Source organism: Podarcis erhardii (genome assembly GCF_964252035.2).
Source record: "Podarcis erhardii genome assembly, chromosome: 6".
NCBI classification, from domain to species: domain Eukaryota; kingdom Metazoa; phylum Chordata; class Lepidosauria; order Squamata; family Lacertidae; genus Podarcis; species Podarcis erhardii.
The window spans coordinates 49,518,005-49,544,716 of record NC_138510.1 but is presented as its reverse complement, the minus strand read 5'-3'; the positions used below and the strand labels follow the sequence as shown (position 1 = coordinate 49,544,716).

The following is a 26,712-nucleotide window of genomic DNA, read 5'->3' as shown; positions in this document are numbered from 1 at the left end:
ATCAAAGTAATTGTTGAACTGAAATACAATTAAAAAGTAGTATATTAATAGTGAAATAATTATTAAGCTCTAACTGTATGCAGGTTTTACTTTATTTGTTTTTTATCTTATATTTTGGAAATGTACATCCAGGTTTTTTTCCCCTTTAATTTTTTGGGGGGCCTCCAAGAGAGTGGGGCCTTAAGCTATAGCTTGTTTAGCGTATACGTAAATCTGGCACTGCCTCCAGTTCTCATTTTGCAACGTTTTGCAACTCCAGCTTGTTATAAATGAATTGTCAGTGTCTTTCTGTTGCATTCTGGAAAAGTGTGTTGCAATGTTCACATTCTATGCCCCACCCTGCGTTGACACACAGAGCAATAAGCTCTATCTCGAAGCAGGCTGCCCACAACACTGGTCTCAATATAAGCTAGGATTGCAGTTGTCAGCCTGCTTACCATGAAGTGGCCAAGTTACACACAGTGCCATTCTTGTCAAGTAACACGCATAGGACTGGGATACACACTTTTATGTCTTCATGTTGTTGTGGCCTTTCTCTGAGCACCTGATCTGGTAAAGGCAGTTTTCTCTCAGCAAGCAAAGTACTTGCTGTTGTGGTTGGTGCTGGAGACCAGGGTTCCAATCCCCACTCAGGGACAAGGGCCAATGGATGACTTTGGGCTAGTTCCTATCTCTCAAGCTTACCTTACAGGGCTGCTGTGAAGGTGAAAGGGAGCAAAAAACCATATATACCACCTTGAGCTCCCCAGAAGAAAGGTGGACTATAAACCTAATAATTTTACAAGTTCATTTGAAGTATTTGTTTCAAGAGGTTAAAGGAGGATGGAAACTACTTTGAAAGCATGTCATACGGCTTCTCATTCGACATTCTGCACTGCAGCATAGCAGCGGCTAAACGCTGGGCGAGATTCACCCCCAGCTCCTCATTCAGCCGTGAGGTTTTTAGACAATGAGTTTGGGCCAGACACAACTTCTCAGGCTAACCTGCCTCACAGGGTTGTTTTGAGGACAACATGGAAGCGGGAGGGAGGGAAAGAAGAGCCCATACACCCCCACAGGGAATTGTAATAAATTTCTCAACTGATGAGGTATGCTTTAGGCGTGTTCACTTTTAAAACCAGAATGTTTTCTGGCAAATATGACAAAATTGCAGTCCAGTTTTGTATATTCCCCCCCCCCCCAAGCACAAATGTTTAAAATGCCTCACACCTGATACAAGGCAGATTGCTTTTTCCTTACTCTGTTTCAAAAGGCCAAATAAAAATTGTTATTGGGGGGGAACCACCACCCCCAAAGCTCCTTATCTGTGCTTCCCATTCCTGAGCAAGAACTTAATTTGTTCATAAAGTGAGAACATATGTTCAAGGAGCGAGGAAGATATGTTTCGCAAGTCTTCAAGTCACTAACATGCCTTTTCTTTTAACAGCGATGTTTGCTACTACAAAGCTGAATGTTGTTAACATAGGCCATATTAAAATGCCCAGGTGCTGACTTACTCATCCCAGAGGCATCTGGCTGGCTGCTGTGGAGAGAGGATGCTGTACAATCTATCAGGGCTCTTCCTTATCTCCACTTCTTGTTCCCGGAAAGTTGCCTTTTCCCCTACTAACCGTGATTTTCTATTAGTGCATACCTGAACTCACCCTCTGCACGCCTCGTCCATCTCTATGTGGTGCTATATCCCTAGAACTTCTTGTTCCATCTTGGGATTCATGTAGTTTCTGCTAGGTAGTGCAGAAAATGTGACAGTACAAGATACTTGGATGCTTAAGCTATGCAGCTCTGGCCCTGTACTATGTCTGGATGACTGACTGCCTTCCAAGCTGCTTAGGAAGCATGACTTAATAATTTACCCCAAATAATTCCTTGTAGACCCCTCCTCTCCAATTGTAAAAACGACAACGTCACGCAGAACTTTAAAAAGTGTTACACACATTCGTGTTTTTATTATTAAATACAAACTTTCCTATTTTTAAATAAACATTTAAACAGCTTTTTAAAAAAAGTCTTTAATATAAAATATTTCATTGTTTGTAAAAATATATATATAAAAAGAACACAGTCTGAACCAGAATTGCAACTCCATTTTTAAAAAAGGAACTCCTCTTCATTGGTTTTTCCCTATATTAATAAAAGGAGGCAAGGGAAGGGTGGCTGTTAAGGCATTAAGGCCAGATCCTAAGTTCTGCTATGCTGGTGAATAAGTGTGCAAGATGGAACGTACTGACTGCTGCATCCAAACACCACTGCAAACCTGGCCACAGGGTGCTAAAACAAACAGGGACTGTTCTTCATCTGATGCATGTCAAAAGGTAGTCCTATGCCATGGCTCATTGACCTATACAAGTAGCTGATGCTTGGTCTCTGCCAAAAACAGAGAGGGAACTTGTCTGCTTCTGAGGGGTGAGCAAGCTGCCCATGAGCACTGCAGCTAAACTAGGAGCAAAGAAGGGGTGGCAAATGATGTTTCACTGAAGGCCCCCTTGCTGCAATGCAAGTGCAAGCAGAAACAAAATAAGGCAACTTTTACCACTTTTGCAAGGATCATTGAATTAGCGAGATCAAAATTAGTGTATGCAAGCCCTGAACACCAACCAGGCCATATGCCCTCAGGGTCTCAGAGTGCTGCACACAAACACACACACAGTATAAGGCATAATATGATGCACTGGCACATTGAATAAGAGAGTCACCAGCATTTGGTGCAAACATGGAGGCCTGCTCACATCAATGGAGCAACATACATGGCATGATCAGCCCCTTACAGAGCCTGGCTAGTTGCACCCACACCTTCCTCCAATACAAACAGTTTATCAACATTTCATCCATTACATTAAAGCACAAATGGGGAAAGGCTGCGTCGTTACCCTGAGGCCAGCTCAGCATCGCAGCTACAAGCAGAGATGGAGAAAGCAGGGAGGGCAAGAGGTGAGGCAGATAAGGGCTGCTGGTTGTGGTGAGGATGGATGGAGAAGAGGCATGGAATGGCAAGAGGCTGGACCAGATGCACTCACTCATCGACACTCACTCATTCAATCCAGGGTGGGAATGTTCTCAGCACACGGGAGGCAAAACATGTTAAGTATACAAAGTGCAAGAGCTTCGCTTCACTTCAGAGCTGGGCTGCGGCAACTCCCGTTGGCCCTCTACACATCAGCTCTCCACTACAACATGGAAAGAGATGCACAGGGGAGCAAGGAAAGTGTGGGTCCTTCTGGAGAAAGCCTCTAGTAGCAGCTCCCGGGTCGGCAATTATTAAGCTTCAGAGCAGAAATACACAATAAACACAGGGTGGTCCTCAAACCCATGATACGTTTGGCACTCTAAATTGAGGGTGTAGCACTGCAGGGGATAGGCAGTGGGTACGGTGGCAGGTAGCCCCCATTAGATTCTCCCCTGAAAATGCCTTCACACCGTTAAAACAACAACAACAACTTAACCCTTGCCTACCGCTTGCCCAGCAAGTTGATGTTGTTATGTACACCCTAACTTTCCAATGTTTCCCTGCAAGTTTCCCCCACAATTCAACTTGGAAAATGTAGGCATGGGAACACAGATTACCAAAGCCCCCAAGTTTCCTAAATTAATTTGTGGAAGATGAGAGGGGTGGGTCTTAACACTTTCCTTCCATTGGTACAAGAGATCAAGGGTGCGGGGTTGGGGTTGGGGAGTCAATTTCTGTAAAATGGCATAGCTTTGGCAGTTCCAAGGGCCAAGCTCACCTTAGTGGGGAGGCGGGTAACTGAGCAGGGCCAATATATTTAACTTCTGTACTGCTGAACTTCCCTGCAGTGCCCTGCATTGTTCAGCAGGCTCTGAGAAGTGGATAATCTAAACACAGCTGGAAGAGGCTGCATCTCTCCTATGGATATAGTTACAGCTGCAACCACTTCAGTGCCAGATCTGCTCATGTCCTGACTTACAAGGCATCACTTCCTCTCTGGGTCAAGACACAATGCAGGTGGGGTATGGGGAACTGGGAGTGGTGCTATGTTCTACATTTTCTGACAATATTACCAGAGTGTGTAACGCACTGGATTTCAGTTGATGGGTTGCATCAGTGATATAAACACATCACTTTTCCCAGGCAGATAAAGGTTGTGGTTATATATCACCCCCAGTATCAGAGGCACGATGCTGGATGCTGGGGAGCAACAGGAAAGGACTACTGTGCTCACAGCCCACTTGCCAGCTTCCCGTGGGCATCTGGTTGGCTACTTGTGTCTGATCCAGCAGGGCTCTGCTTATCTGATAAAGACACGAGAGATCCATTCATAAAGCCCTGCTAGAACAGAGATGGGGCAGAATCCCAACAGAACAAGGATTTCTATTTGTGCAATTAACTACCCACCCTTCTCTCCCTTATTCTGCACTGGAGAGTTGGGAGATCCCCAAAACAGATTTTTTTCTTGGGCGGGGGGTACTGTTGCACAAGCAGAAATCTTTCCATCGATGGAACAGTTGCTTGGTGATACATTTATCTAACCCCATTTTTTAAAAAGCCAACTTAAGCTAGGAGTCATCATCATAAGACTGTGCTGTATTCCTTATCTAGTCTGCCCTAAAGTGCAACCAAAATCAAATTTTATTAAGTGACCCCTGCTAGTCCTGGTAAAAAGTTAAAAGCGGGTCCCATTTTGTAGGTTGGGATTAATAAAAGGGGGTCCCTGGAGTGAAGACATAGAAGGCCACTGGGATAGCAAACTCTCATATTAATGCATTAGGCTATTTGGGGAGTTAAAAATGGAGGATGTTTTGCAGGGGAAGAGGGAAAATGGGTGTCCTTCCTTGGGCTACATTATACACATGGCTTAAAGGCAGGTGGGGAGAGAGTGCCCATTCTCTCTACAGAACCACAACTTGCCATTATTCATATCTATGGGGAGTTATGTCTAGGAAAATATATAGATATAAGGCCCAAGATCCTATGTCTTCTCCAAAGGAGCTGGAAGCCCTGGAAGAGAGTCTTCTTTCCCAGATACATAGCTGTTCAAACGGCAGACTCAACATCCATCTCTGGAGAGGATGTCACCCTTTCCACTCTGGAAGGCAGTAGGGCACAGTGGTTCTTAGAAACTCCCTCTCTCACCATCAGAAGAGGCCTTTTGAAGTCCAAAGTCAGCTTCCAAACAGTTTCCATCCTTCCCACCAAGTTCCAGCTTGTTGTCTGACTGGCAGAAAGAGGGCAGCTTGCAGTTAAGTGTGAAAGCCAACCTTGAATGCCAGGAATAAATATAGCGTCCATTTCCCGATGAATCCCTTTCCGTCGCAAAAAAATTAAAACATGTCTGGGAAGAGAAAACACTCTTCGTGAGAAGGGACTGCAATTGCTTCAGTTCCCAGAGTCCAGTTTGTGTTAATTTCTCCCAGTAGTAACGAGAGGGCTGTCCTTTTAAAAAAAGAGGGACTTACTGCCCAGTCCCCACGTGGCTTGTCATCCCAGAGGGAAAGGGGTCCAGCTGGAAAGAAGAAGACAAACATTACAATGACACAATGTCTAACCACAAGGGGGGGCATGTGTGGCTCAAGGATAGGCCAAGCCACTTGCAGGACTCGGCCAAGGCAGATTTCCATTTTAATAATTTTCTCTTCAGGGAAAATTAAAGCAATTTATGAACAGAACACAGTTCATATTTACAATATAACAACAACAAAAATACAACAATAATATTAAAAGTCCATTCTCGGCTGACAATCACAACAACAGTAGCACCATAGGAAGGATCAAAGCACTAAGACAGACTACCAAAAGGGGTTTTTTTTGTTTTTAAATAGAGCCCGATTTTTGACAGCAATATTGCCAGATACACATTTCAAAACAGCTAGTTTACTAGCCAAATTTTGCTTGCTTAAAGAGTTTACTCAGTGTTTCTATGAAATGGAGGACTAACTCATAGGATTTTTCTTATTTTGCCTCTTGACAGCTTTGGGAGTGCACTTTTAAACAGGAGAGGAGAAAGTTGAGCAATTATACCTTCCCTCCCCACCCCCCACAAGCCCTGAGCTGAGCCTAGTGTCATGTGGGGCTGATCTAAATGAAGCCATGGGAAGCAAATCACAGAACTTCAGGGAAATGTATTCCAAAATCCACACACTGGTACCTCTGGTTTCATATGTAATTCATTCCAGAGGTCCGTTCTTAACCTGAAGCACCACTTTAGCTAATGAGGCCTCCTGCTGCTGCTGTGCCACCACCTTGCAGTTTCTGTTCTCATCCTGAAACAAAGTTCTTAACCCGAGGTACTATTTCTGGGTTAGCGGAGTCTGTAACCTGAAGTGTATGTAACCCGAAGTACCACTGTATTAGAGCTATACCTTTATTAGGTCAACCGATACCTAATAAAGGTATAGTTTTTCCCCATAACTTTCTTCAGGAAAGGGGAGAAGATTTGGCCATCTATCTATCTATCTATCTATCTATCTATCTATCTAATTTGTATACCACCCTTCATCCATAGATCTCAGATGCAACAACAAAAGTCTGCATCTGGCCAAGAGCATTAAACTGGAATGTGGGGAGGAGGAGGCAGCAGACCTTCAAATGAGACTCATTTAGTCTTTGAAGCAGGGCAGGTTTTAATGACCAGCAGCTTTGACTCCGGCACATCCTACGAGGGCCACTTTCTGCTCCCACATTTTACACAAGGGTGACTCCAACCTTTACAACAACAACAACAAAAGGAAAGTCCTGCAAGCAAGTGGTAGTTCTCTAAGCCATTCCTCAGTCCCCACCCCCAAACCAAGAATGCACCACAAATTGCATAGATCCTTATCTGCGGCTGCCCCCAAGGACAAAGTCACATTCCACTGGACTTAAGACACATTTGCGGGAAACAGGTCCCTACGCAGAAAGGAGGTGGTAGGTTGCATGTGCCCAACGGCATTCGGCTGGTCAATAAACCAATTTCTGAGCCCACACACAAAAAGCACAGGAGCCACGGGGAACCAGATCAGAGGCCCGTCTACTCCAACCTCCCATTTCCAGCAGTTGCCAGCCAGACACATCTGCCAAGGCACCACATGCCAGGCAAGAAGGTAATAAATAACCTTGCTCTCAGTCTGTCCCCAGTAGCTGGGAATCAGAGGGACGCTGCCTCTGAGTCTAAAGGTCCCATTTTCCCCACGCCCATCCAGATTTGTTTGTGGCACAAGGATCTGCCTCAGCTCCATCCACGAATACACAACCCCTGCAAATAGACCTTCTCTTGGAAAAGAGGGCCAGAGTGGGCAGGGAGCTTCTCTCACAGTACTAGAATATGAGATCATTCAGTGAAGCTGCGTGGTGGGAGATTCAAGGTAGGCAGAATGAAAGGAATTCTTCACACAGTGCAGTTACAGCTATGGAATTCACTTCCAGAAGATGTAGCAATGGCTACCAACTTAGAAGGAGAGTAAGGCAAATTCACAGAGGATAAAGCTATCAGTGGCTACTAGTCATGATGGCTAGAAGTCTGGCTGGCCACTGCAGATACAGAATGAGGGAGTGGGTAGCTCTACTGAATCAGATCAAAACCTGTTCTTACCTCATAGTTCCTCCTCCTGTATCTGCAATTCCAGATCTCCCTCTCTTCTATTCAGTGGCCTGGGGGGGAAAGGAGAAAAAAAAGGGATTAGAAGTCCAACACTGAAGACAAAAGCAAGAACTGATACATCACGAGACTACATCTCCCTCTGTATGGTAGAAATCCACCTGGCATCTTTTCCTCTCAACAATAGTACCCAGTAACTGCATTCTGTGGGGAACAGGCTAAGTTTTCAGACATGGGCTCTACAACTCACAGCAACCTCCCAAAACTGATGGAATCTCAAGGAATTAGCTATCTGAGAGCAAGGGGCCTATTTCACCCTAGTTATACATCTGAGTTATGCAAACCTTCTGCCTTCTTACCTTCCTTCTTGTCTTTCCAGGTTTCTCTCATTTCTCTGCAGTCGCCTCCTGGCTAGCATCTGCGTGGAAGAAAGGAAATATTTACTACTATAAGGAATGTTGATATGAAGCAAGAGTGAGGTTGCATGGCTAGTATTGTCAAACTGGCTGTGCAGTTTGAGATGCTATGGTTGTCCTAGGACAGGCATAGGCAAACTCCAACTCTCCAGGTGTTTGGTACTACAATTCCCATCATCCCTGACCACTGGTCCTGTTAGCTAGGGCTGATGGGAATTGTAGTCCCAAACACCTAGAGGGTCGGATTTTGCCTATGCCTGTCCTAGGAGGACAAGCAGGCATGTTGCCCTAGCAAGCTCTCATTGTAGTTTTGAGGGCTAGGAGGTCATCAGTTCACCCACTAACCAACAACTTTACCAGTTGCTGGTAAAGGCCCATCCCAAGCCCCAAACCCCAAACCCAAGCATAACTGGAATTTCCTTGGGGCAACCTAGTCAGATGGGCAGAGTACAAATAATAAATTTATATTTATTATTTATGCCAATGCCATTAGCATCCATAGAACTGGTGTCACAGACACAAGTGAAGATATGCCACCAGGTTCCTGCCCTGTCTTCCCCTACCATTTTTAACACTTTGCCTTTTAAATCTACTTTCCCCCATAAGAGTTCCATGAACACCATCTCAACCACACTCTTCCTACACCTAAAAAAAAAAAAGGCTCTCATGTTCCCCCTGTCGTTACATGAGACAGGGATCTCACTGCAGATGGTGAACAATAAAGACAGCATTAAAAGAAAGCTGCTATTACCTGCCTGAAAGAATAACAAATATTTTAGCATGCAAGAAACAACACACACCCTCTCCTAACAGTAGCGATAAGAGTCAACCTTCTGAACATATAAACTGACTGCAAGGCAGCTCCACAAATCAAGAGATGCTCTCAGTTTCCTATAGGACTTCTTAAGCAGTGGGCATGAATCAAGCGTGTGCTTGGGAATGGTTAAGCCCTGTCCAGAACCGGAAGAGGTGGTCAGTCACCACTGGCAAGATGAAGTACAATGGACCTTGCTGGTCCACTGCTACATATCCATTTGGTTCCTACTGGGAATGGCATCACTTTCAACTCCCAGAAGACTTTCAGTCCATTTAGGCTGGAAAATGTGACCATTTTTACTTAAGAACTATGTCACAGTGGGAAGGAGAACTCATCCGCTCAACATCACCCATCAAGGACAGCAGCATTCACCCCCAGCACTAGGATCTTACTGCCAAGAACACTTCCAGACTTTGTGGTGCAGAGCCACAGAGGTTTTCCCTATAAAAAACATATCTAACTTGTGGCTGTAGAACTGCTTGGATTGTCTGAGATTACATTCAGTTGCTAATCCTTTTCCTCATTCCAATAAAAGAAATGCAGATGGATGTTTGCCCACATCCAATAATGTTCTACCCTGAGAGGAGGGAGTGTACTTTGAGTTCAGCTGCTTCTGCCTTCTCCATTGATGTATTCACAAGGTATGATGTATGCCCCACATTTGCAACCCAAAGAGAATAAAGGAGAACAGTTTAAGTCAGGTCTGGACCTTACCCTGGATTTATGGAAGTAGAAGAGCAGGCCACCCACAGCCAACAGGATTCCCAGGACACTGGGTACCACCACATAAGTCACAGCCATCCCTTGGGTATTTCTGGCTTCTGGCTTCTCGCTGTGCTTGTCTGTGTTCGGAGGAATGAAGCTCAGATCAGAGCTGGGACCTGGCATGCTATCCTCCGGCTCCCTGCCCTTGGCTGGGCCCTCTTCTTGTTCCGCTCGTCTCTCTCGGAGCTGGGTGCTGGGCGGTACTCCTGGGGCTCTACCTTGGCTGCCCTCCGCCCCCCAGGAGTAGCTTTCTGGGGGTACCTGCCTGTGAGATGATGGACTGTTTGTCGTCACCACCAATCTAGAAAGCTGTTGTGCAGCAGAGACAGGATCCTCAGAGACAGGGAAGAGTGTGGGGTCACTGGGCGAGAGGGCTGCCCCACTGCCACTGGAGGGCACCCCTGTGCTCTCTGCAGAGTCCAAACTGGCAAGAGACGCCAAAGTTAGGCCAGATGCGCTGCTTGTGTCAGTCATAGCCCAACCAGATACATCCATTTCAGTTGATTGAAGCCACTGCTTTCTGAGGTAGGGTTTGGCTGAGCCAGAGAAAGGGGAAGAATGGGAAGGGAATTCATTGGGCCATGTCTGGCTCCTGCCAGCCCCAGAACCAGGGAGAGGAGACCCTGTCCCCATAGGTTCAATGCTTTGTTGGCTAGAAGGAAGGGGAGAAATGTTTTTGAGCCTAGGGGACCAGGAATCAAAGGTTACGGCTGAGTCCAGGAAGGATGCAATGTTTGTGGACAGAGGGTCAGGTCCCTGGGACACAGCTGCCAACGCTAGTTCTTCTGGCAGTGAGGACATGACAGCCTCAGTGCTAGCTACGAAATCCGTGGGCGCTGGAGCTCCTTGGCCCCTTTGGGTGCTCCTGGGCATCCTGGGCCTGGTGCTACCCTGTGACCCGCCTTGAGTCTGCATGGTGCCAGGCTGCATAAAGAGCTGGAGAGTGCTGGCAGCTGCCTCTTTGCTGTCCAGCTGGTCTGCAATGGAAGAGGAAGGCTCAAAGGTTGGAAGGAGAGAAGCTGAGCCTCTGCCACTCATGGGGCTTGTGGCTGGACACGGGCAATCCTGGTCAGTCACCACACCTGAAAGATCCAGATAAAGAGAAGAGAATGGCCATAGAGTAACCAGCAAGAAGAACAGAATGGATGCTTCAAGCCGAGATCAGCCCCTTCCCTCAAAAATCACCATGCTAAGGCGGGGCAGACCAGTGCCAAAAAAAGCAACAAAACAAGTAAATGAAGCAGAGGCAGCAAAGCAACCACAACACTTCCAGGGGACCAGTGGATGGAACAAGACACTGCAAGGTCAGCTGGGAACAGCAACTCCCAAGAGCATCACATGCAGCCCAAGATTACTGAGAACACACAGGATACCAAAGAGGCCAGAGAACCAACTCTGGAGGAACGGCATCGGATCAAGATTCAGCTAGTTTAGCAAGCCAAAGCAAGGGCAACCACAGCTTCTGCACATGCCTCCATGAGCAGAACAGCAGAGGGAGCAAGCTGGTCAAGCAAGAAGCAGCTGATAAAGAATCAAGGGAGGAAGCATGGTGCTCCTACTTTGCTGTCCTTCCCAGCATTGCAGGCAATGTGCACACAGGGACAGAACATAGAATATGGACTCAAGAGGAAGACAGCGACTGCATTCTCCACACCGGCAAAACCAAGCACCACTCAGAGAATGGGCAGCGTCATTGTGCCTATTGGACCAGATGAGCAGGCAAACCAAGCTAGGAAGTGGTTCACTTGAGGCCAAAGCACTAGGCCTGACCAAGTGAGCATCTTCTAAAAGGCGGACAATAGGATGGCTTTTTCTTAAGGCTGTTTCTGAGAGTTGCATGTATGTGTATAAGAACATCAACAGCAATGCAGTGTCTTCTCAACTTTGGTCTGCGTAGCCCAGCGCCTCCCTGCCTGGCCAATCTGTTTTGAGGGCCACCACAAGCATGACATCTCCAAACCTCTGCCCTGGCAGAAGATCCCATTTCTGCAGGTCACATATAGACATACTATGCCAAGCCACTTCTGGGATCTCCTCATGGTCTGACCACAAGCAGACAAGACTGTTATTTGTAAAGGTCAGGGTACATCAAGAGGGTACTTTGCTTGAGCAAAGAACTTCCAAGGTTAGAAGAAACCCTTCAGAAGGGATCTTTGAACAGCCTTTGTCAACACATTTTGAATCTTCTCTTAAGCCATGTGGGCGAAATACATATTTTACTGGGAGAGGGGGAGGTGAAAGCTAAAAGTCCCACTGTGTCCTGATGAGCATGCAGAGGGCCTTGAATTGATTGTTGGACTCTTAACATAGTCAGTTTTGCCCTTGCCACAGATCAAAGAGATAATGCTCATTTCAAAAACATGAAACTTCTGTTGACTTAAGGCTTTAGAAGTTAGTAACCGCACAAACAAGTGTAAATACACAGAAGCACACAAACAAATGCGCACAAATAGCAGCTCTGGAATACCCTCCCAGCCCGGAATGTTCCATTTACCTTGGCCTCACCAGTGCACTGACACCCCCCCCCCCAGATGGCTAGGGCTAACTAATGGCATCTGTAGCCCCAAACATCTGGACAGCGCCAGTTTGGGAAAAGCCAAGTTAACTTAGAAGCCTCCTGCTCCTCAAATGCTGCCCCAGCAGCTGCCAGGAGATGCAAAAAAACCCCAGAATTTTCTGTTACCTGGAGATGTTGTACTCTTCCCTTCTGAGTCGGAACATTTCTTAAAGACACTGCTGCAATCATGGCTGAAATTTCCTTTGGACAAGATTTCCTTAGCTTTGCTGAAGTACTCATGCACCAGCTTCAGCATCTGCCTTGCAGTCCGGGAGAATGGCCTGGTGCAGTGCTATAAGAGACAAAAAGAGAAAGTAGGGGGGTGGGAATCAATGAGTCACTATCTGAATCTGCCAGAACCAAACAGCCACCATAAAAAATATCTGAGGAGGCATATGCAGCAAGAGGCGGTCACTGTGACCCAGCAAAGGCTATCTGGCTACACAAAGCAGGCTTCCAGCACCTCTGAATTCTCAGCGATGGATTCTGAACCTCATTTGGAGAGCACTCAGCAGTGGAAGAGTTTTAAGAGGTCCCAGTAGCGCAGAGAAGAACTTGCATCACTTGTGATGCTGCTAGAACCGTCAACAGTTTTCCTCCAGCTGCAGATAACCAGCCTAGGTACTGCCTAATTTTTGTTACTGCTGTTATACGTCCCCCCTTTTCTCCAAGGATCTCAAGATTGTGTACATGATTCTCTCCCCTCCTTCAATCCCCACAATAGCGCTGTAAGGTAGGTTAGGCTGTGAGGCAGTGACTGGCCCAAAGTCATCCAGTGAGCTTCATGCCCAAATGGGGATTTGAACTCTGGTCTCCCAGGTCCTACTTCAACACTTCACCCACCACACCATACTGGCTCAGTAATTTGGATGGAGGCATCATGGATTAAAACTCCCTCCCCTACATCATGGTCATGATCTGACTCATGGAGTCCTGCACCCCAGAGCTAAAGAAGTGAGTAGCATCATGTGTAGAGCAGCCCTAACAGACTGCTGTTTTCAAAAAGAGCGCTCTAGCTCAGGGATGAGGAAGCTGTGGCCCTCCAGATGTTGTGGAACTCCCAACTACCATCAGCTCCTGCCAGCATAGGCAACTGCCAGGAATGATGGGAGCTGTAGTCCAGCAACATCAGAAGGGCCAGAGGGTTCTCCACCCTAGCCAATAGAGCAAGTGCATACGTCACACAAGTATTGTCAGTCCCTAGCTTCTTTCCCACTTCCATAGAGCACATGTTTCAGCTGCCATTTAGTCTCCTAAGTCTCACCACAGATCTGTTAGCATCCGTGAGAACTGCAAATCTGATAAGTAAAAGGTTACCTTGCTCTCTTCTTCATCGCTGCTATTAATTTCCATGCAGTCTCCAACTTCTATGTGCCAGTCCTTTACCTCCTTCATTGTGTCAGAGTTTGGAGTATTTTGCTTGAATTCAATACTTTCAAGGATGTTTCTTAGAGGAGAGTATGCTGCTCTGAGAAAGCATTTGGGGTCGTCCTAGAAGGCAACAGGGACAGGTGTCCATCATAGAAAGACTCATGGCTGGTGTCAAAGATCAGCAATGCACAGCATCTACCATCATCAGCCCCCAGTTGCTACTTTTCCTTGTTGGTGCTGCAGATTCTACCTTCCCTCTCCAAACAAGTGAATGGTGGTTAGAGTGAAAAAGAGGAGCAGCTTCTCTTGATCTGGCTTCTCCCTCTGAGTAATGGGATTGGGTCCAGAAGAACAGGCCAAGAGAATGGGCAATAACAGCTTTGATGAACTCCCAAGCAAGGGCTGCTTTAAAATAATTCCCCCAAAGCCTGAAGCCAGCAGAGAAATTTCTCCAAGTGTCCTTCAGGATGAAATACCCCATGAAGCAAACTAAGAGACCACAGGACTTGTGCAACATCTTATAAGGGGCTGGGATGGGCAGAAAGACCAAGTCTCCCAAATCCATGACTGGTGAGTTAACCACAAGGTCATCTATGCAGGATTTTAGCTCACACATTCTCTAAATAAGTGAACTCAGGGTTCCTCAGAAGCTTCATCAAAGGTGCTTCAGTAAGAAGATCAGGAGTGAGAGACAAGTTGCTGGAAAGGCAGCACATCTTCTGCCATTACCAAACTTCCTCTCAAACAAGCTGTGCCAATACAGCACAGGCATGTGTTTAAATCTCAACAGGCCCAGCCAGAATCCCACAGGAAAAGTGTGTCTGTTCCAGGATATGCCCCAGAACAGGCACAGGCAAACTCAGGCCTCCAAATGCTTTGGTATTACAACTCCCATGATCCCTAGCTAACAGGACCAGTGGTCAAGGATGATGGGAATTGTAGTCCCAAAACATATGGAGGGCGAGTTTGCCTATGCCTGCCCCAGAATAATCTATAACAAAATGGAATTATTTGGCAGATACACAGAGGTTTCTCAGCTAAGCTAGTGGCTCAGTTCAACAGTTGAAGTATGGTTTAGAGCATGGGTAGGCAACCTAAGGCCCGGGGGCCAGATCTGGCCCAGTTGCCTTCTAAATCCAGCCCATGGATGGTCCGGGAATCAGCGTGTTTTAACATGAGTAGAATGTGCCCTTTTATGTAAAACGCATCTCTGGGTTATTTGTGGGGCATAGGAATTAGTTCATTTCCCCTCCCAAAAAATATAGCCTGGCCCCCCACAAGGTCTGAGGGACAGTGGACCAGCCCTCTGCTGAAAAAGTTTGCCGACTCCTGGTTCAGAGTTTTATGTGTGATGTGCTTGTGCTTGTGTTTGCACAGTTCCTTCTCACCTAGAACGGCCACAAGGAAGAGATTGGAAGCACCTGATTCCAAACCAAAGTTCCTCATTTATATCCAAACTCAGGGGAAGTCTGCTTAGTTTAAGCAACGAACAGACAACCAACTAGGATCATAAGCCATCATTTGATTCTTAAGATCACGATCATAAGTCAGGATCTTCACCACACCATAATTCCCCTGGGTTTCAACATAAAAGTGGTTGGTTTGCAACCAGAGATGAAAACTTCCAAGGTACTTGTGACTGTGCAAGAAGGAGGGAGGTGTGTGTGTAGGTGGGGGGGGGGAGCACATGAACCTAAGGCTTGCACAGGCTCATAATGCTCAAATCATAGTATAGTATTAAAAACACAAAGAGCTCAAGGTGTCCCCTGAAGGTATGATGTTCAAAGCCACTGTTCTCAACTGGGGGTGGGGAGCCAGCCCAGGCCACAATCCCTTGATGTCCGGCTCTGTTCTCCTCCTCCAGGGCTGTTACTTGGTTGGAATGTGCCCTTAAAATGCAACCACCTTGATGGAAGATGGAGAGTGATGTATTTCTGGCCATTCCCACTTTTCCCTCAGAACATTGCCCAACAGGGATGAAAAATGTCCCGTCCCCCCCACCCCTTGTCTAAACACGAGGCATTCCTTGGTAACACACACCAAGTCCCACAGATGTGTCAGCAGCACAGCAGATGTGTGTCTCACAATTCCAACTCACCAGCTCTCTCTCATCCACATACTCAAAGGACAGCTCACATGAGGGCTTCATCATCTGACTATCAACCTGTAACAAAAAGGCACAGACAAGTCAAAGCAACTGTAGTGGACTTTTAGTTTAGTTTCCTTCATCAAGGAATCCAGAAAACAGGAAAGAATATCCCCACAAGCCTACACTGCTAGGAATATTTTATTGACAAAACAAACCCCTGTGTTGGAAAGAGAACGTCAGCAATGTCTAGGCAACACGATGATCATGTACATACGCAATAGACAATCTTTATAGAATTCCTTCAAACCATAACAAGTACAAAATGAAATCTTTAGTCTCAAAGTCTCTTAAAATCTTTAAATGAAATGAGGTATCAGACTTTGTACGATGAAAGACAAGCTGTGAAGCTTTGTGTATTCAGCAAATATGATGTCCAACACTGAACAGTGATTCCGGATATTGACTACTGTTTCGTAGAATTCTTCATCAGCGTGGTGGGAGGATATAGAATTGCTTCATAAACCCATCTTATTTCAAATGAATGTATGTAAATGGAAATATCAAATGCAGTCACAGAGATTAGGGTTAGGGGCAGCCAAGTAGTGATAGTATGACAAGATTTAGAAATGAGTGCTTGAGTATCTAAGAACTCTCTTCTTTTTATGGTTTTGCAGGACTGATAATCCAAGTGCCAACTCTGTCAGCCAGCTGCGTCACTTTGCTGGGAGTCTACCGCCTTGGCTACTTGGCCAGCTAAGATTCTGCAAATACATCCAAGCTTCTTTAAAAACAAACAAACCCTCCCCAAAGGTTTCCAGGTAAATTTGCTGCATCTCAGCTGACTAAGCAGCTGAGGCAGTGGGGGGCTCCCCCATCACATCCACTCAGAAGAGCACATATAGTTTAGATCACAGAGGACACCTGCAATGTGCACCCTGCTATTTTCTGAACTGCAATTTGTTAGAAAACACACATTGCACATTAGAGCAGTAGTGGAAGCATGCGCACAAGCATATTCTGCCCTGACCGGTGTCAGTGCACCAGGGCCACCAAGCTCCATGCTACGAACCAGCAAGAACCATGTTGTGGCCATTGAACCAGCTCTGAGCTTTGCAAATCCTTACCAAAGCAAACAGCTGGCTCTCTTTGCCCAGAGGCAGAAGTCAAGCGTCTACCACCCTGTGCCTTCCAAGTAAAGTGCTGACTCAGCACTTTAGAACACCTTCTCCAGCGATCTCAGCCTAGTGCCGGCAGGGAAAAACACCAGGGGATGATTTGGAGCTTCTGCAGCAGGCCAACACGAGATGGGACTGCCAGGAGGGCATGTCGAACTGGAAACAATTGCTTCATTATCTGGAGAGAGCAGCCGCCAGCAACATTTATTCATCACAGAGAAGCCCAGGCAGAAGCAAGCACAATGAGGGCGGGGGAAGGGGCAAAGTTTAGGTTCACTGTCCTAAAAGACGAGGGAAGCATATGCAGCAGTAGGAGCATCTCACTTTCAGTTTTGGTTTTACAAACGTGATCCCGTTTCCATTTGGCCAAGAGATCACAGGATTTTGGATTCTATAGAACCAAGAACAGCTCTGGGGTCAGCGCAGCAACAGCTAGCTAAACAACCTAATCCTTGGCAGGCAGTACAACATTTTGATTTGCATCCTGACTTCTTGCACAGAAACTTAAAGGGGCAGCAGCAGAACCTTAAAAAAATAAAAATTCCAGCACTTTGCAAGCCAGACCACACATTTTACAGCAGAGCTCTCTCCTGAGCATTTTCTTAAATCTGAACAGACTATTTTCATTTCACCTGATGTGCTACAAGATATCTAGGTCTTCATTCATTAGTCTCCAAATTAAGATTTATTGCTCCTTTAAGATAAGCAAAGTCCACTAAAAGTAAAAACAGCTTTGCCAAAAACCGAGTTACTTTTTTCAGCTTCTTTTTAAAAGAGGAAATAATTTAATGGTTGGTGGTTGCAAGCCCAAATTACAGCTAAGTAAGAATCTCAATCGTGGAGCAGTGATCAAATGTTAGCTTTGACCAACTATATCAAATTACTTTTAGCCCAGAAGAGACTTTGTGAAGAGAAGTTTATTTGTACAAGTCAGACACTGTTATCACTCTCAAACAAGAGATAATTAGTACCAGTTGTGTCCTTGATTCTACATAGTAATTTAGGTAATGTTAAGGCTTTAGAGCTTTCTCCTCCGGCATCTTTGGAGGGGAAATTAGTGGTATGATTCTAAGACCCCTAATCTCACACCAAAACTCAGTTTCAACCTCACACCCTGACTATTACACATTGTAGATGGCAGTAAAAACCCCTTAATTCCTCTGCAATGGCGCTGACCACCTCCACTGCTTGGAAATGTCAAGAGAATGATTTGCTATAGCCTAAAGAATGTACTTGAAATGCATAGTTACTCTTTGATATACCTCAGCAGCTGAAGTGTGCTAAGTGGCAAGCTGTGCGCTGCACGGTGCTTTAGCATTCCTCAACTTGTGTACTAGAGACAGAATGTGCCCATCTAAACAGCCAGAAATTAGCTTTCCAGGGGAGAGAGCTGGATCCTGGAAAGTGACAATACATACAGGTCTCGCTATTCAAGCATAATGCATTCTCAGGAATTTGTTTGTGAAGTGAGCATTTACATAACAAGCAGAAGATTTCCACTGTCTCCTGTGGAGGAATTTCTAAGGTGTTCCCAACCACAGAATTTCAACACCCAAATGAAAAAAACCAAGGGAAACCTTGCAAAAGGCAAACAAGGAAGGAAACCAAGTGCCTTCTTAATTGTCTGATCTCTCCCCCTCCCTCCCATCATGGTTTCTGGCAAAACAGCTGTCAATGACTGGCAAAACACAAAAAGTTAAAGGCTTGTTTAAATGGCTTCAGCCTTGTATACCAGAAGGAGTGTCTCTACCCCCATCACCCAGCCCAGATACTGAGGTCCACCTCTGAGGACCTTCTGGCTGTTCCCTCTTTACAAGAAGTGAGGTTACAGGCCTTCTCGGTAGTCATGCTTGCCCTGTGGAACGCCCTTCTGTCAGATGTCAGGAAAACAAACAACTATCTGAATTTCAGAAGACATCCGAAGGCAGCCTTGTACAAGGAAGTTTTTCATGTTTGATGTTTTACTGTGTTTAATGTTTTAATTTGTTAGAAGCAGCCCAGAGTGGCTGGAGCAATGAAGTCAGATGGGACTGCTACTACTAATTTGTTTACAGTACTTCACACAGGACCAGCTGTTGGTATCTGAATCTGCATTATGTATAGCAAGGTTTGGGTACTAATTCCTCATGTTTGGATAAGTCAACTTTCTGTAACAAGTGTTTGTGTAGTGGGACCTGCATGTACTAGCAACTCATAGCAACAAGCTTTGCAGAAGGCATCTCCCAAAGGCAAAAGGATGGGGACAGCATATAAACATTTAATTTTATCTCGCCATTTAATTTCTGGATTTCTCCATAAACACAAGAAAAGGTTTTTAAGGTAGCTGACTAATGTCTTACTAAACATGAAGCAGTTCAAGGGTTGCACTTCGTTAGCCACATGGATATCAAGGTGGCAAACCTATTTTTGAGCACAAATCAATAAATTGTGGCAGGTGAAAGACTTCAGAGTGAGGCTTTTTTTGGAGGACCACCTCAGGCTTTTGTGCCACCCTATGCAGTCTTGTGGAAAGAGGGAGATGCTCTTGATCAGCATCTTTGGAACCAAGACTATTATCTTAGTGCCTGATGCATGTCTGGGCTACAGAATGAGCAAGCTGTTATGCAAACCTAGAAAATGGAAGAGGGTCCAACTAAGGGTTCTGCATAATGCTGCAGGTACAAGAACTGTAAGCTTTGATGCCAAGCCACTCCAGCCTTCTCTCAATATAGTTACACCAATTATTAGATACCACACACTGCCTTGGTGGGCAGCAAGGCTTATGAGGGTATTTTGATAAGGGATGGAGAATCTGAGGTCTTCCTAACCTTCTGCAGGAAGTAAACTGCCAGCAGGTCCCATTCCCATAACTGCCAGAACCTCCACACACTTTTCTCAAGTTATCAATCCCTAATCAGGATGCCACAGAGAGCCACATTCTCCCAATGATTAAGCCCTTGAGTTGGTCCTGTGAAACTTTCTTTTCCTGGTTGCTTCTAGTTCTCCTAACTAACTATCATGCTTTGCTGCCACAATCACTTGTGACTGACAGTGGAAAAGAATCTTGATTGAAGCCCACAGAATTCCTTGTAGGCAAGATCAAAGCCAGGACCTTTGACAGTTAACCACTGGCAGAGACCTCCCAGCAGTTCCCAAGTGATCCAGGCAGGATCTAGAGTCAGGAAAATTCCAGGCACTTGTTCCCAGAATGTTGTGGTTCTGAATCACCCCAACCTGCTCTCCCCATGACTAGAATGGTGCATTCCAACTCTACCATTCTATAATTGCATTAGCACTTCCTGCTGGAGCTATGCTTTATTACCCTCCTAAGCATCTGTGGAGTGGTCCCCATGCCGCACCTCCCTTTTTAGCTACTAAAAGTCTTCATCGGGGAAGCGCTGAAATGGGTGTGAGAGAGTGCACACGCCTGCACTAAAAGCTCTTTAGCCTGCAGAATCAAGCACACAGGCTGCATCCAGCTGAACCTCCTCCTTAGTAGCATGCTCAGTGTTAACACTCCCTCCTCACAATATTGGCTCCATTTATCCCCAATTAAAATGGCACTATTTATCTCAATTAAAAGCAGTCATTCAACTTCCTTCCACTATGTCTTCTCTACTTTCATTTTCTACCTTCCCCCTTCTCAACTTCTGCCCTTAGGGCAAGAACAGCTTGTGAACGGAGAAACAAACAGTTCCAGGCACAGATGGATTAATATATTTCCTGTTGATTTTTAGTAGTTTTCATGCATTTGCTTAAAAAGGCAAACTGAACAAGATCATTCAGCATCCTGAGTCAAACTGAACTAACAAACAGCAGGGGCACTGCCTTCTGTTGACCAAAGGAGCTAGTAACTTTATGCCATCACCACTAGATCTATCTATATTTTGTTTTGGGCCTGAACCCAGGCTCATAGTTTGTCTCCCCCAGACAAACCACAAGTGGCAAGCCAAGAACAAACCTTGGCTATGGTTTGTGGCTTGTCTGGAGAGGTGCCTCTGCCCAGCGTAAGATCCAGGTGATTCATCTTCTGATCCATTCTTTCCTGCCACCTTTGCTGTACTAATTGCAAAGAAACTCACCAGGTCCAGCAGGCGATTCAGGTGAACATCATGGATTAAGCGGCTGCAACCTCTGTTCTTCTGCTCTGCTCCATGGATAGCGAAGGCCACAAGGAGGAGAAAGGCCACTGCAATGTGGGAGATCATCTTTTTCTGTGCAACAAATGAGACAGAGTCAGGATTAAACATGGGGGAAGCCTGCACCTTCAAGCACCCTCTAGCCTTGTGGACATAAACATAAACCTAAGAAAATATGAAGAGCCCTGCTGGATGAGACCCAGGGCTCATCTAGTCCAACATCCTCCCACCACACACCTTGACCAACCAGATGCCTATAGGAAGCCCAGAACTAGGATCTGAGTGCAACCCCTTTCTCCCCATGGTTGCTCCCCAGCAAACTGTATTCAGAGGCATACCAATTCCAATACTAGAGGCAGAACAGAGCAACCATGCTTAGGAGCCAACCTCATATCCCATGAATTTGTCCGAACCCTTTTTAAACCATCCAGATTGACAGCCATCACTACATCTTGCAGGAGCAAATCCCATGATTTAACATATGCACTAAGGGACAAAGTAGTTTTCTCTGTCATGAATCTACTCGCCCGATCTCATCTGATCTTGGAAGCTAAGCAGGGTCAGGCCTGGTTAGTACTTGGATGGGAGACCACCTGGGAACACTAAGTGCCACATGGTTCCTGTCAACCTAGATAGCTCAGCATGGTGCTGATAATGCCAAGGTTGGAAATTTGATCCCCATATGGAGCAGTTGCATATTCCTGCATTGCTGGGGGTTAGACTAGATGATTATCAGGATCCCTTCCAACTCTACAATTCTATGATTCTACTGAGATTCACATTTGTTGGTGGCCTTTGTTCTAGCATTATGAGAAGGGAAAGAAAACACTATCTGCTTTCTCCTCTCTCATTCAAATTCTGTTTCTGCTCAACATAAATCCACACTACACTGCAAAAACGCATCCCAAAGCTAGCCCAGGGATGTGCCTATTTTGCTATTTTTAGATATAATACAGTGTTGTAGAATTTACTTAACTCTTTTTACAAGAGCATCCAGTGCTTTCTCCACTGCAGTGTGGTCTGCCGCACATTATCCTTCCAAGCCACAAGTGCTGGAGAATCAATCGCTTCCCCCAACTCTGTCCTCTCACTCTTGCCCCCCCCCCCACTGCCAATACCTAGCCATGATATCTTACTATAGGGGATTCGAGTTAATTGCTATGTATAGGAATTATTAACTTCTGGATGGAGACTTTATAGCTATGACTGCACCACACGTTTTTTAAATAAAGAGAGATGAGGTTTTAACTATCGTCCCATTACTTCCTTCCGAGACCCGTTTGCTTTGTGCTTTCCCACTAGGCTTTTTTGTGCTGGGACTCTGCCACTATATAAAATAAATAAATACATTACAATTCCACACTTTGGGCATGCCTCCAAAGATAACCGTTTCCTTCTGCCACCCATGGTGACCTGCAGAAACTGCTACACTTGGGCATCTATTTATGTACGGAGTCTGCACCACAGAGGTGTCCTATTTCTCCCCGGATGCTCCCGTTATGTGTAAGAATTAAACAGAAAGAGGACCCTTCCCAGCAGCTTTGGAAGAGTTAAATCTGGCCTGCAAGCATTCCTTTCCCATTCCTCCCCACACCCCACCGCCTTTTCCTCTTTCTTATTAGGAGAAGGAGAGGTCAGCTGTAGCCAAGCTGGGAATTTCCCAGTTCTTAGGCCTCAGCTGGATTCTGCACATTCAGATAAATATGCCTTTGCCAGTCTGTGACAGCACTGGCTTTTTCCCCCAGGAAGGAAACAAAAACAGCTCTTGCTTCTCCGCAATATGTTGAGATTTTATTGCTCAAATTCTCTCACGATTAATCAGCCTTCCTTTCCTCTTCCAAATTATTTTATCCTCCCTTCATTGCTGTCTCTGTCCCAATCCTCTTTTCTTCCACAGCACCAATTTCCATTTTCCATAGTAAGGGTTGTAACGGCCAGAAATTGCCCAGGTGCCACTGGAAGCGAGCAAGTCTCATTTGTCACCCTTAAGCCTTCCCACCTGGAATTTCCCCTTCGCATCTTTGGCCATTCCATCAGATCATGAAGGCATTTTCCTTTTCTTTTTAAAGAAGCATTTATCTCTACTTCCTTCCGTAATGCATTTCAGTTCTGGAGCTCAGTGCCAGGCGACACTTCTGCTCACGTTAACAGGCTGTGCAACTGTTTCAGACAGAGGGCAAAACTAAATAGCAAAACTAGGGTGGAGGGCTGTAGTCTAACTTGGGTTCAAGTATCCACCAACCTCCTTGAGGTCATTTTATGTAAGCGTCACATGTTTTCTTCCCCCAAAGCAGCCAGCACTGGCCACTGCCATAGATGGAACTTTGCCTCTGTTTCGCTACTTCTCTCCCCACCAAAGCGTTCTGGCAGCTCATCTCCAGGAGCTCCCTTGGACAGCTGGGCACTTGGATGATACTCAGCAGTCTGCTAACCAGAGTGCTAACTGCCTTCACCCACGTGATGTTGATACTGGCCTCCGAGGTCCTGCTCATTGTCTGCGGCAAGGCAGAGACAACCAGTCTCTGGAATTCCCTCCTCAGGAAGGCTTTGCCTAGGACAATGTGGTGGGTATCCTATGGCAGGCAGGAGGGGCTAGTTTGTAACCTTCTCCAGCTTCCTTGTGGTTCTGTTGCAAGGAGAGTTACTCGCAAATAACTTCCAGGGGAAAAACAAGATCTCCATAACCAAAAAGGGTTGCAACCATTGTTTGATCTACGGAGAACTACAAACCCACAAAAATTAATGGACATGACTAACAAAGGTCCATTAAACAGGTGTACTCCAAGTAGAACTTTTAATACTGTGGATTGTATCCAGCACAGAACAAAACCAGTTGTCCAGCCCAATTTGGGTGCAACACACACAGTCAGGGTGTGTGTGATATAAGAGACTAGCAGATGGGGTCCCCCCCCCTACATCTGCCTCCCTGTCACTTCTCAAGCAACTGTATTTTGTGTTCCAGCAACAGCTGTGAAGCCTCTGGTGCCACCCTAGCAAGACACTAAACCCACCTTCTGCCTAGTCTGCTCTCCTGCTCTTCTTTCAGCTAGTCCAGGCCAGCCTTCCCCAACTCAATGTCCTCCAGATGTATTGGACTTCAACTCCAGATGTTTTGGAATGCAGCTCCCATCAGCCGCAGCCAACTGGAGGGCACAGGGGTAGGAAATGCTGGCCCAGGCTTTTCATTCCTCCTTCCTTCCTACTCAAGCGCAGAGTCTCTCCCTGACATGTCCTTGCATGTCCACCCACCGTTTTCCTTGGCATCTACCATTTCACAGTTTAAAAAAGACACTTTGCTCCCAAGCTCACATGAGCCTCATTCTATGCCATGACATCCATTAGCAAGAAGTCCTGGGAAAGTCCCTCAAATGCACCTAGCTGCCGGTCCAGTCACTGGGCACAGAAAACAGGAAACATGAAAGGAGGGGAGGAGGGAATAATAAAAACATCACACATAAGGTTTGGAAGAGGCTTCGGAGTCATGCTTTGTTTATTTAACCTTGCCCAGTCACAGAAAGCTCTGGAGATTAAAGTTTCTATCCCTTCAGCAGGTGAGTGCATGCAGAGCACATTAGGACTTTCCCCAGTATTTCAGTGTAAAACGAAAGACTGTAATCCTCATCTTGGTCAGAATCAAGACATGCTGCTATCAGGGAAGGAGGACAATATTCTGCTCCCCAAACACACACATACACTCCACATACAGATGCTGACTAGAATGACAGCTGAACCTTCTTCATCACTAGGAACAGGATCTTAACCTCAATTGCATCCAAGGGCACAGAGGAGGATGCGTGTATGACACACACAGCTCTGCCCTCAAACACTTCAGTGCGACTCAGCATCTGCTGCCAGTTGCCTCACTCTGCCCAGTGCTAGGGCTGACCCTGCTTGTTCATCCTAAAAACCAAGAGGGAGCATTTAATTGCATTGGGAGATACTGGAAGCCAAGTCTTCCTAGGAGTCCCACCCTCTGAACCGGATGCCCCATCCTCTCACTCCAAAGAAGTGGAGATCTGCAGGAAGGGAAAACAATCTGCATATACTTAGAGGGCACCCCTGGTGTTTCTGTGTTGCAGGAGGCCGAGCCCAGCTTCAGACCCAGATCTCAGTGAGCATCCTCTGAATGAGCACCCTCATAAGAGCATCATAAAGCTAGAGCATAGAAAGGCAGAACTGCAAAGCCAGCACACTTGTTACCGGAGGACAGTAATCCACAAGGATCAGTGGCGTAGCGTGGGGGGTGCAGGGGGGGCCAGCCGCACCGGGCGCAACATCTGGGGGTTAGGGGGCGCAAATCCACAGTTTAGGGGGCGCAAATCCATGGGTTAGGGGGCGCAAATTACTTGCCTTGCCCCGGGTGCTGACAACCCACGCTACGCCACTGACAAGGATCATGTGGGCAGCTCCACTCCAGCCAATATTTGCACTGTTAATGTCTCGTGGCAGATGGCACTGATACAACAACCTGAGATATTGACAGTGCGGCAAGTTGAAATATCATGCCAGAGGCAACTAAGGCTGCAATCCCAACCGCACTTACCGGATAGTAAGCTCCATTGAATCCACTAGGGCTTACTTCCGAGTAGGCATGGGTAGGATTGCACTGTAACTACTCAATGCTATTTAGCCCTGTGCTTGCTCGGGGAGTAGAACCATAGCATCGTGGAGCTGGAAGGGACCCCGGGGTCATCTAGGCCAATCCCCCGCAACGCAGGAATCTCAACTAAAGCATCCAAAACGCCGCGGGCCTTACTTCCGAGAGAACACGCGTCCGAGTTGCGCGGCAGGGTCAGACCTCCACCCCGCCCGCCTCCGAAGCCTGAGATTTATAACCAGCTTGCAGCGTCGGCCGCGCAGAATGACAGGAGAGCGTGCAAGGGAGGTGGGGAGGCGGAGAGCAAGCGGCGCATAACGCGGGGAAAGGGAAGCCTCAATACTTGGATCCAGGCAGCGGGTGGGCGCAAAGCAATGCCAAGGGTGCCAACTTGAATGGGGGGGGCAGGTAAACTCCACCCTGCATGATCGATCACATGACGGGGCTCACACATACAATTTGAATGGCAATGCCCATCAGCTTGTGGTGAGGGCGGGGGGACCCCTCGACCCCGAGAAATTGGCTCCTATGCCCTATGCACAAACCGGGACACTTGGATGGGAAAAGTTTCTCACACACACGGATCAGCAGCAGCGCTTTGCGCGTTAGCAGCCAAAGCGGAATACCTGGCTGCAAAGTTTGCGCCAAGCCCTGCGGCCCTCCTCGTGTTTGCTGCGGAGTAAAGCGCCGCGTAAACACGCCACACGCCTCGGAGGAGCAGGCTGCGCGGCTGAAAGGGCAGTCACGGACTTACTCGCGAGGAAGCACGCCCGCCACCCCCGTCTCCCAAACGCAATTGGGGGGGGGGATCTGCGCCCTTGGCAACTCCAGACCCTCTTACTTCGGCTGCTGCCTATCTTGCTAGTCTTATCAACTCGAATATATTTTTGTGGGAGGGGAGAGAGAAGAGACCCGGGCAGTCCCCTCCGGACGGGCTCCGCTTTTCCGTGAAGGGGGTGCCTGGCTCCCTCCTTACCTTGGCCCTGCACGCAGCCCGCTCCGAAAACGCCCCAATCCGTTGCCTTAAGATCCGGGTTGGCGAGAAAGCAGCGTCGGCGGGCGCGCCTTCTTTCCCTCTTGCAGGCTAATCCCGTTTGCAGCAGCGGCGGCCGGCGAAGGGGGCTGGGACTGTGTGCTTTCAGTTCGCGCGAAGCCCAGGAAATGCTGCCTCCGTCCGCTCAGTGCCGCCTGCCTGACTCGTCGGCCTTATAAAGGGCTCCCTCCGGAACATGTGGTTTACGGGAAATCACCTTGGATCGGCGCCACGCTCCCTCCTCT

General features: G+C 46.8%; 1 protein-coding gene across 1 annotated transcript; it reads right to left on the bottom strand.

The window, feature by feature from the left end:
- Positions 1-3,472: 3,472 nt before the first annotated feature.
- Positions 3,473-26,712, bottom strand: CSF1 (colony stimulating factor 1). Its single transcript, XM_081866405.1, has 9 exons — positions 26,411-26,712; positions 20,781-20,912; positions 15,554-15,619; positions 13,402-13,575; positions 12,211-12,376; positions 9,477-10,609; positions 7,889-7,947; positions 7,524-7,582; positions 3,473-5,459 (listed from the first exon to the last, which is right to left on the bottom strand). Exons 2-8 carry the CDS (start codon positions 20,904-20,906, stop codon positions 7,525-7,527), a joined length of 1,782 nt encoding a protein of 593 aa, XP_081722531.1. The 5' UTR covers positions 20,907-20,912; positions 26,411-26,712; the 3' UTR covers positions 3,473-5,459; position 7,524.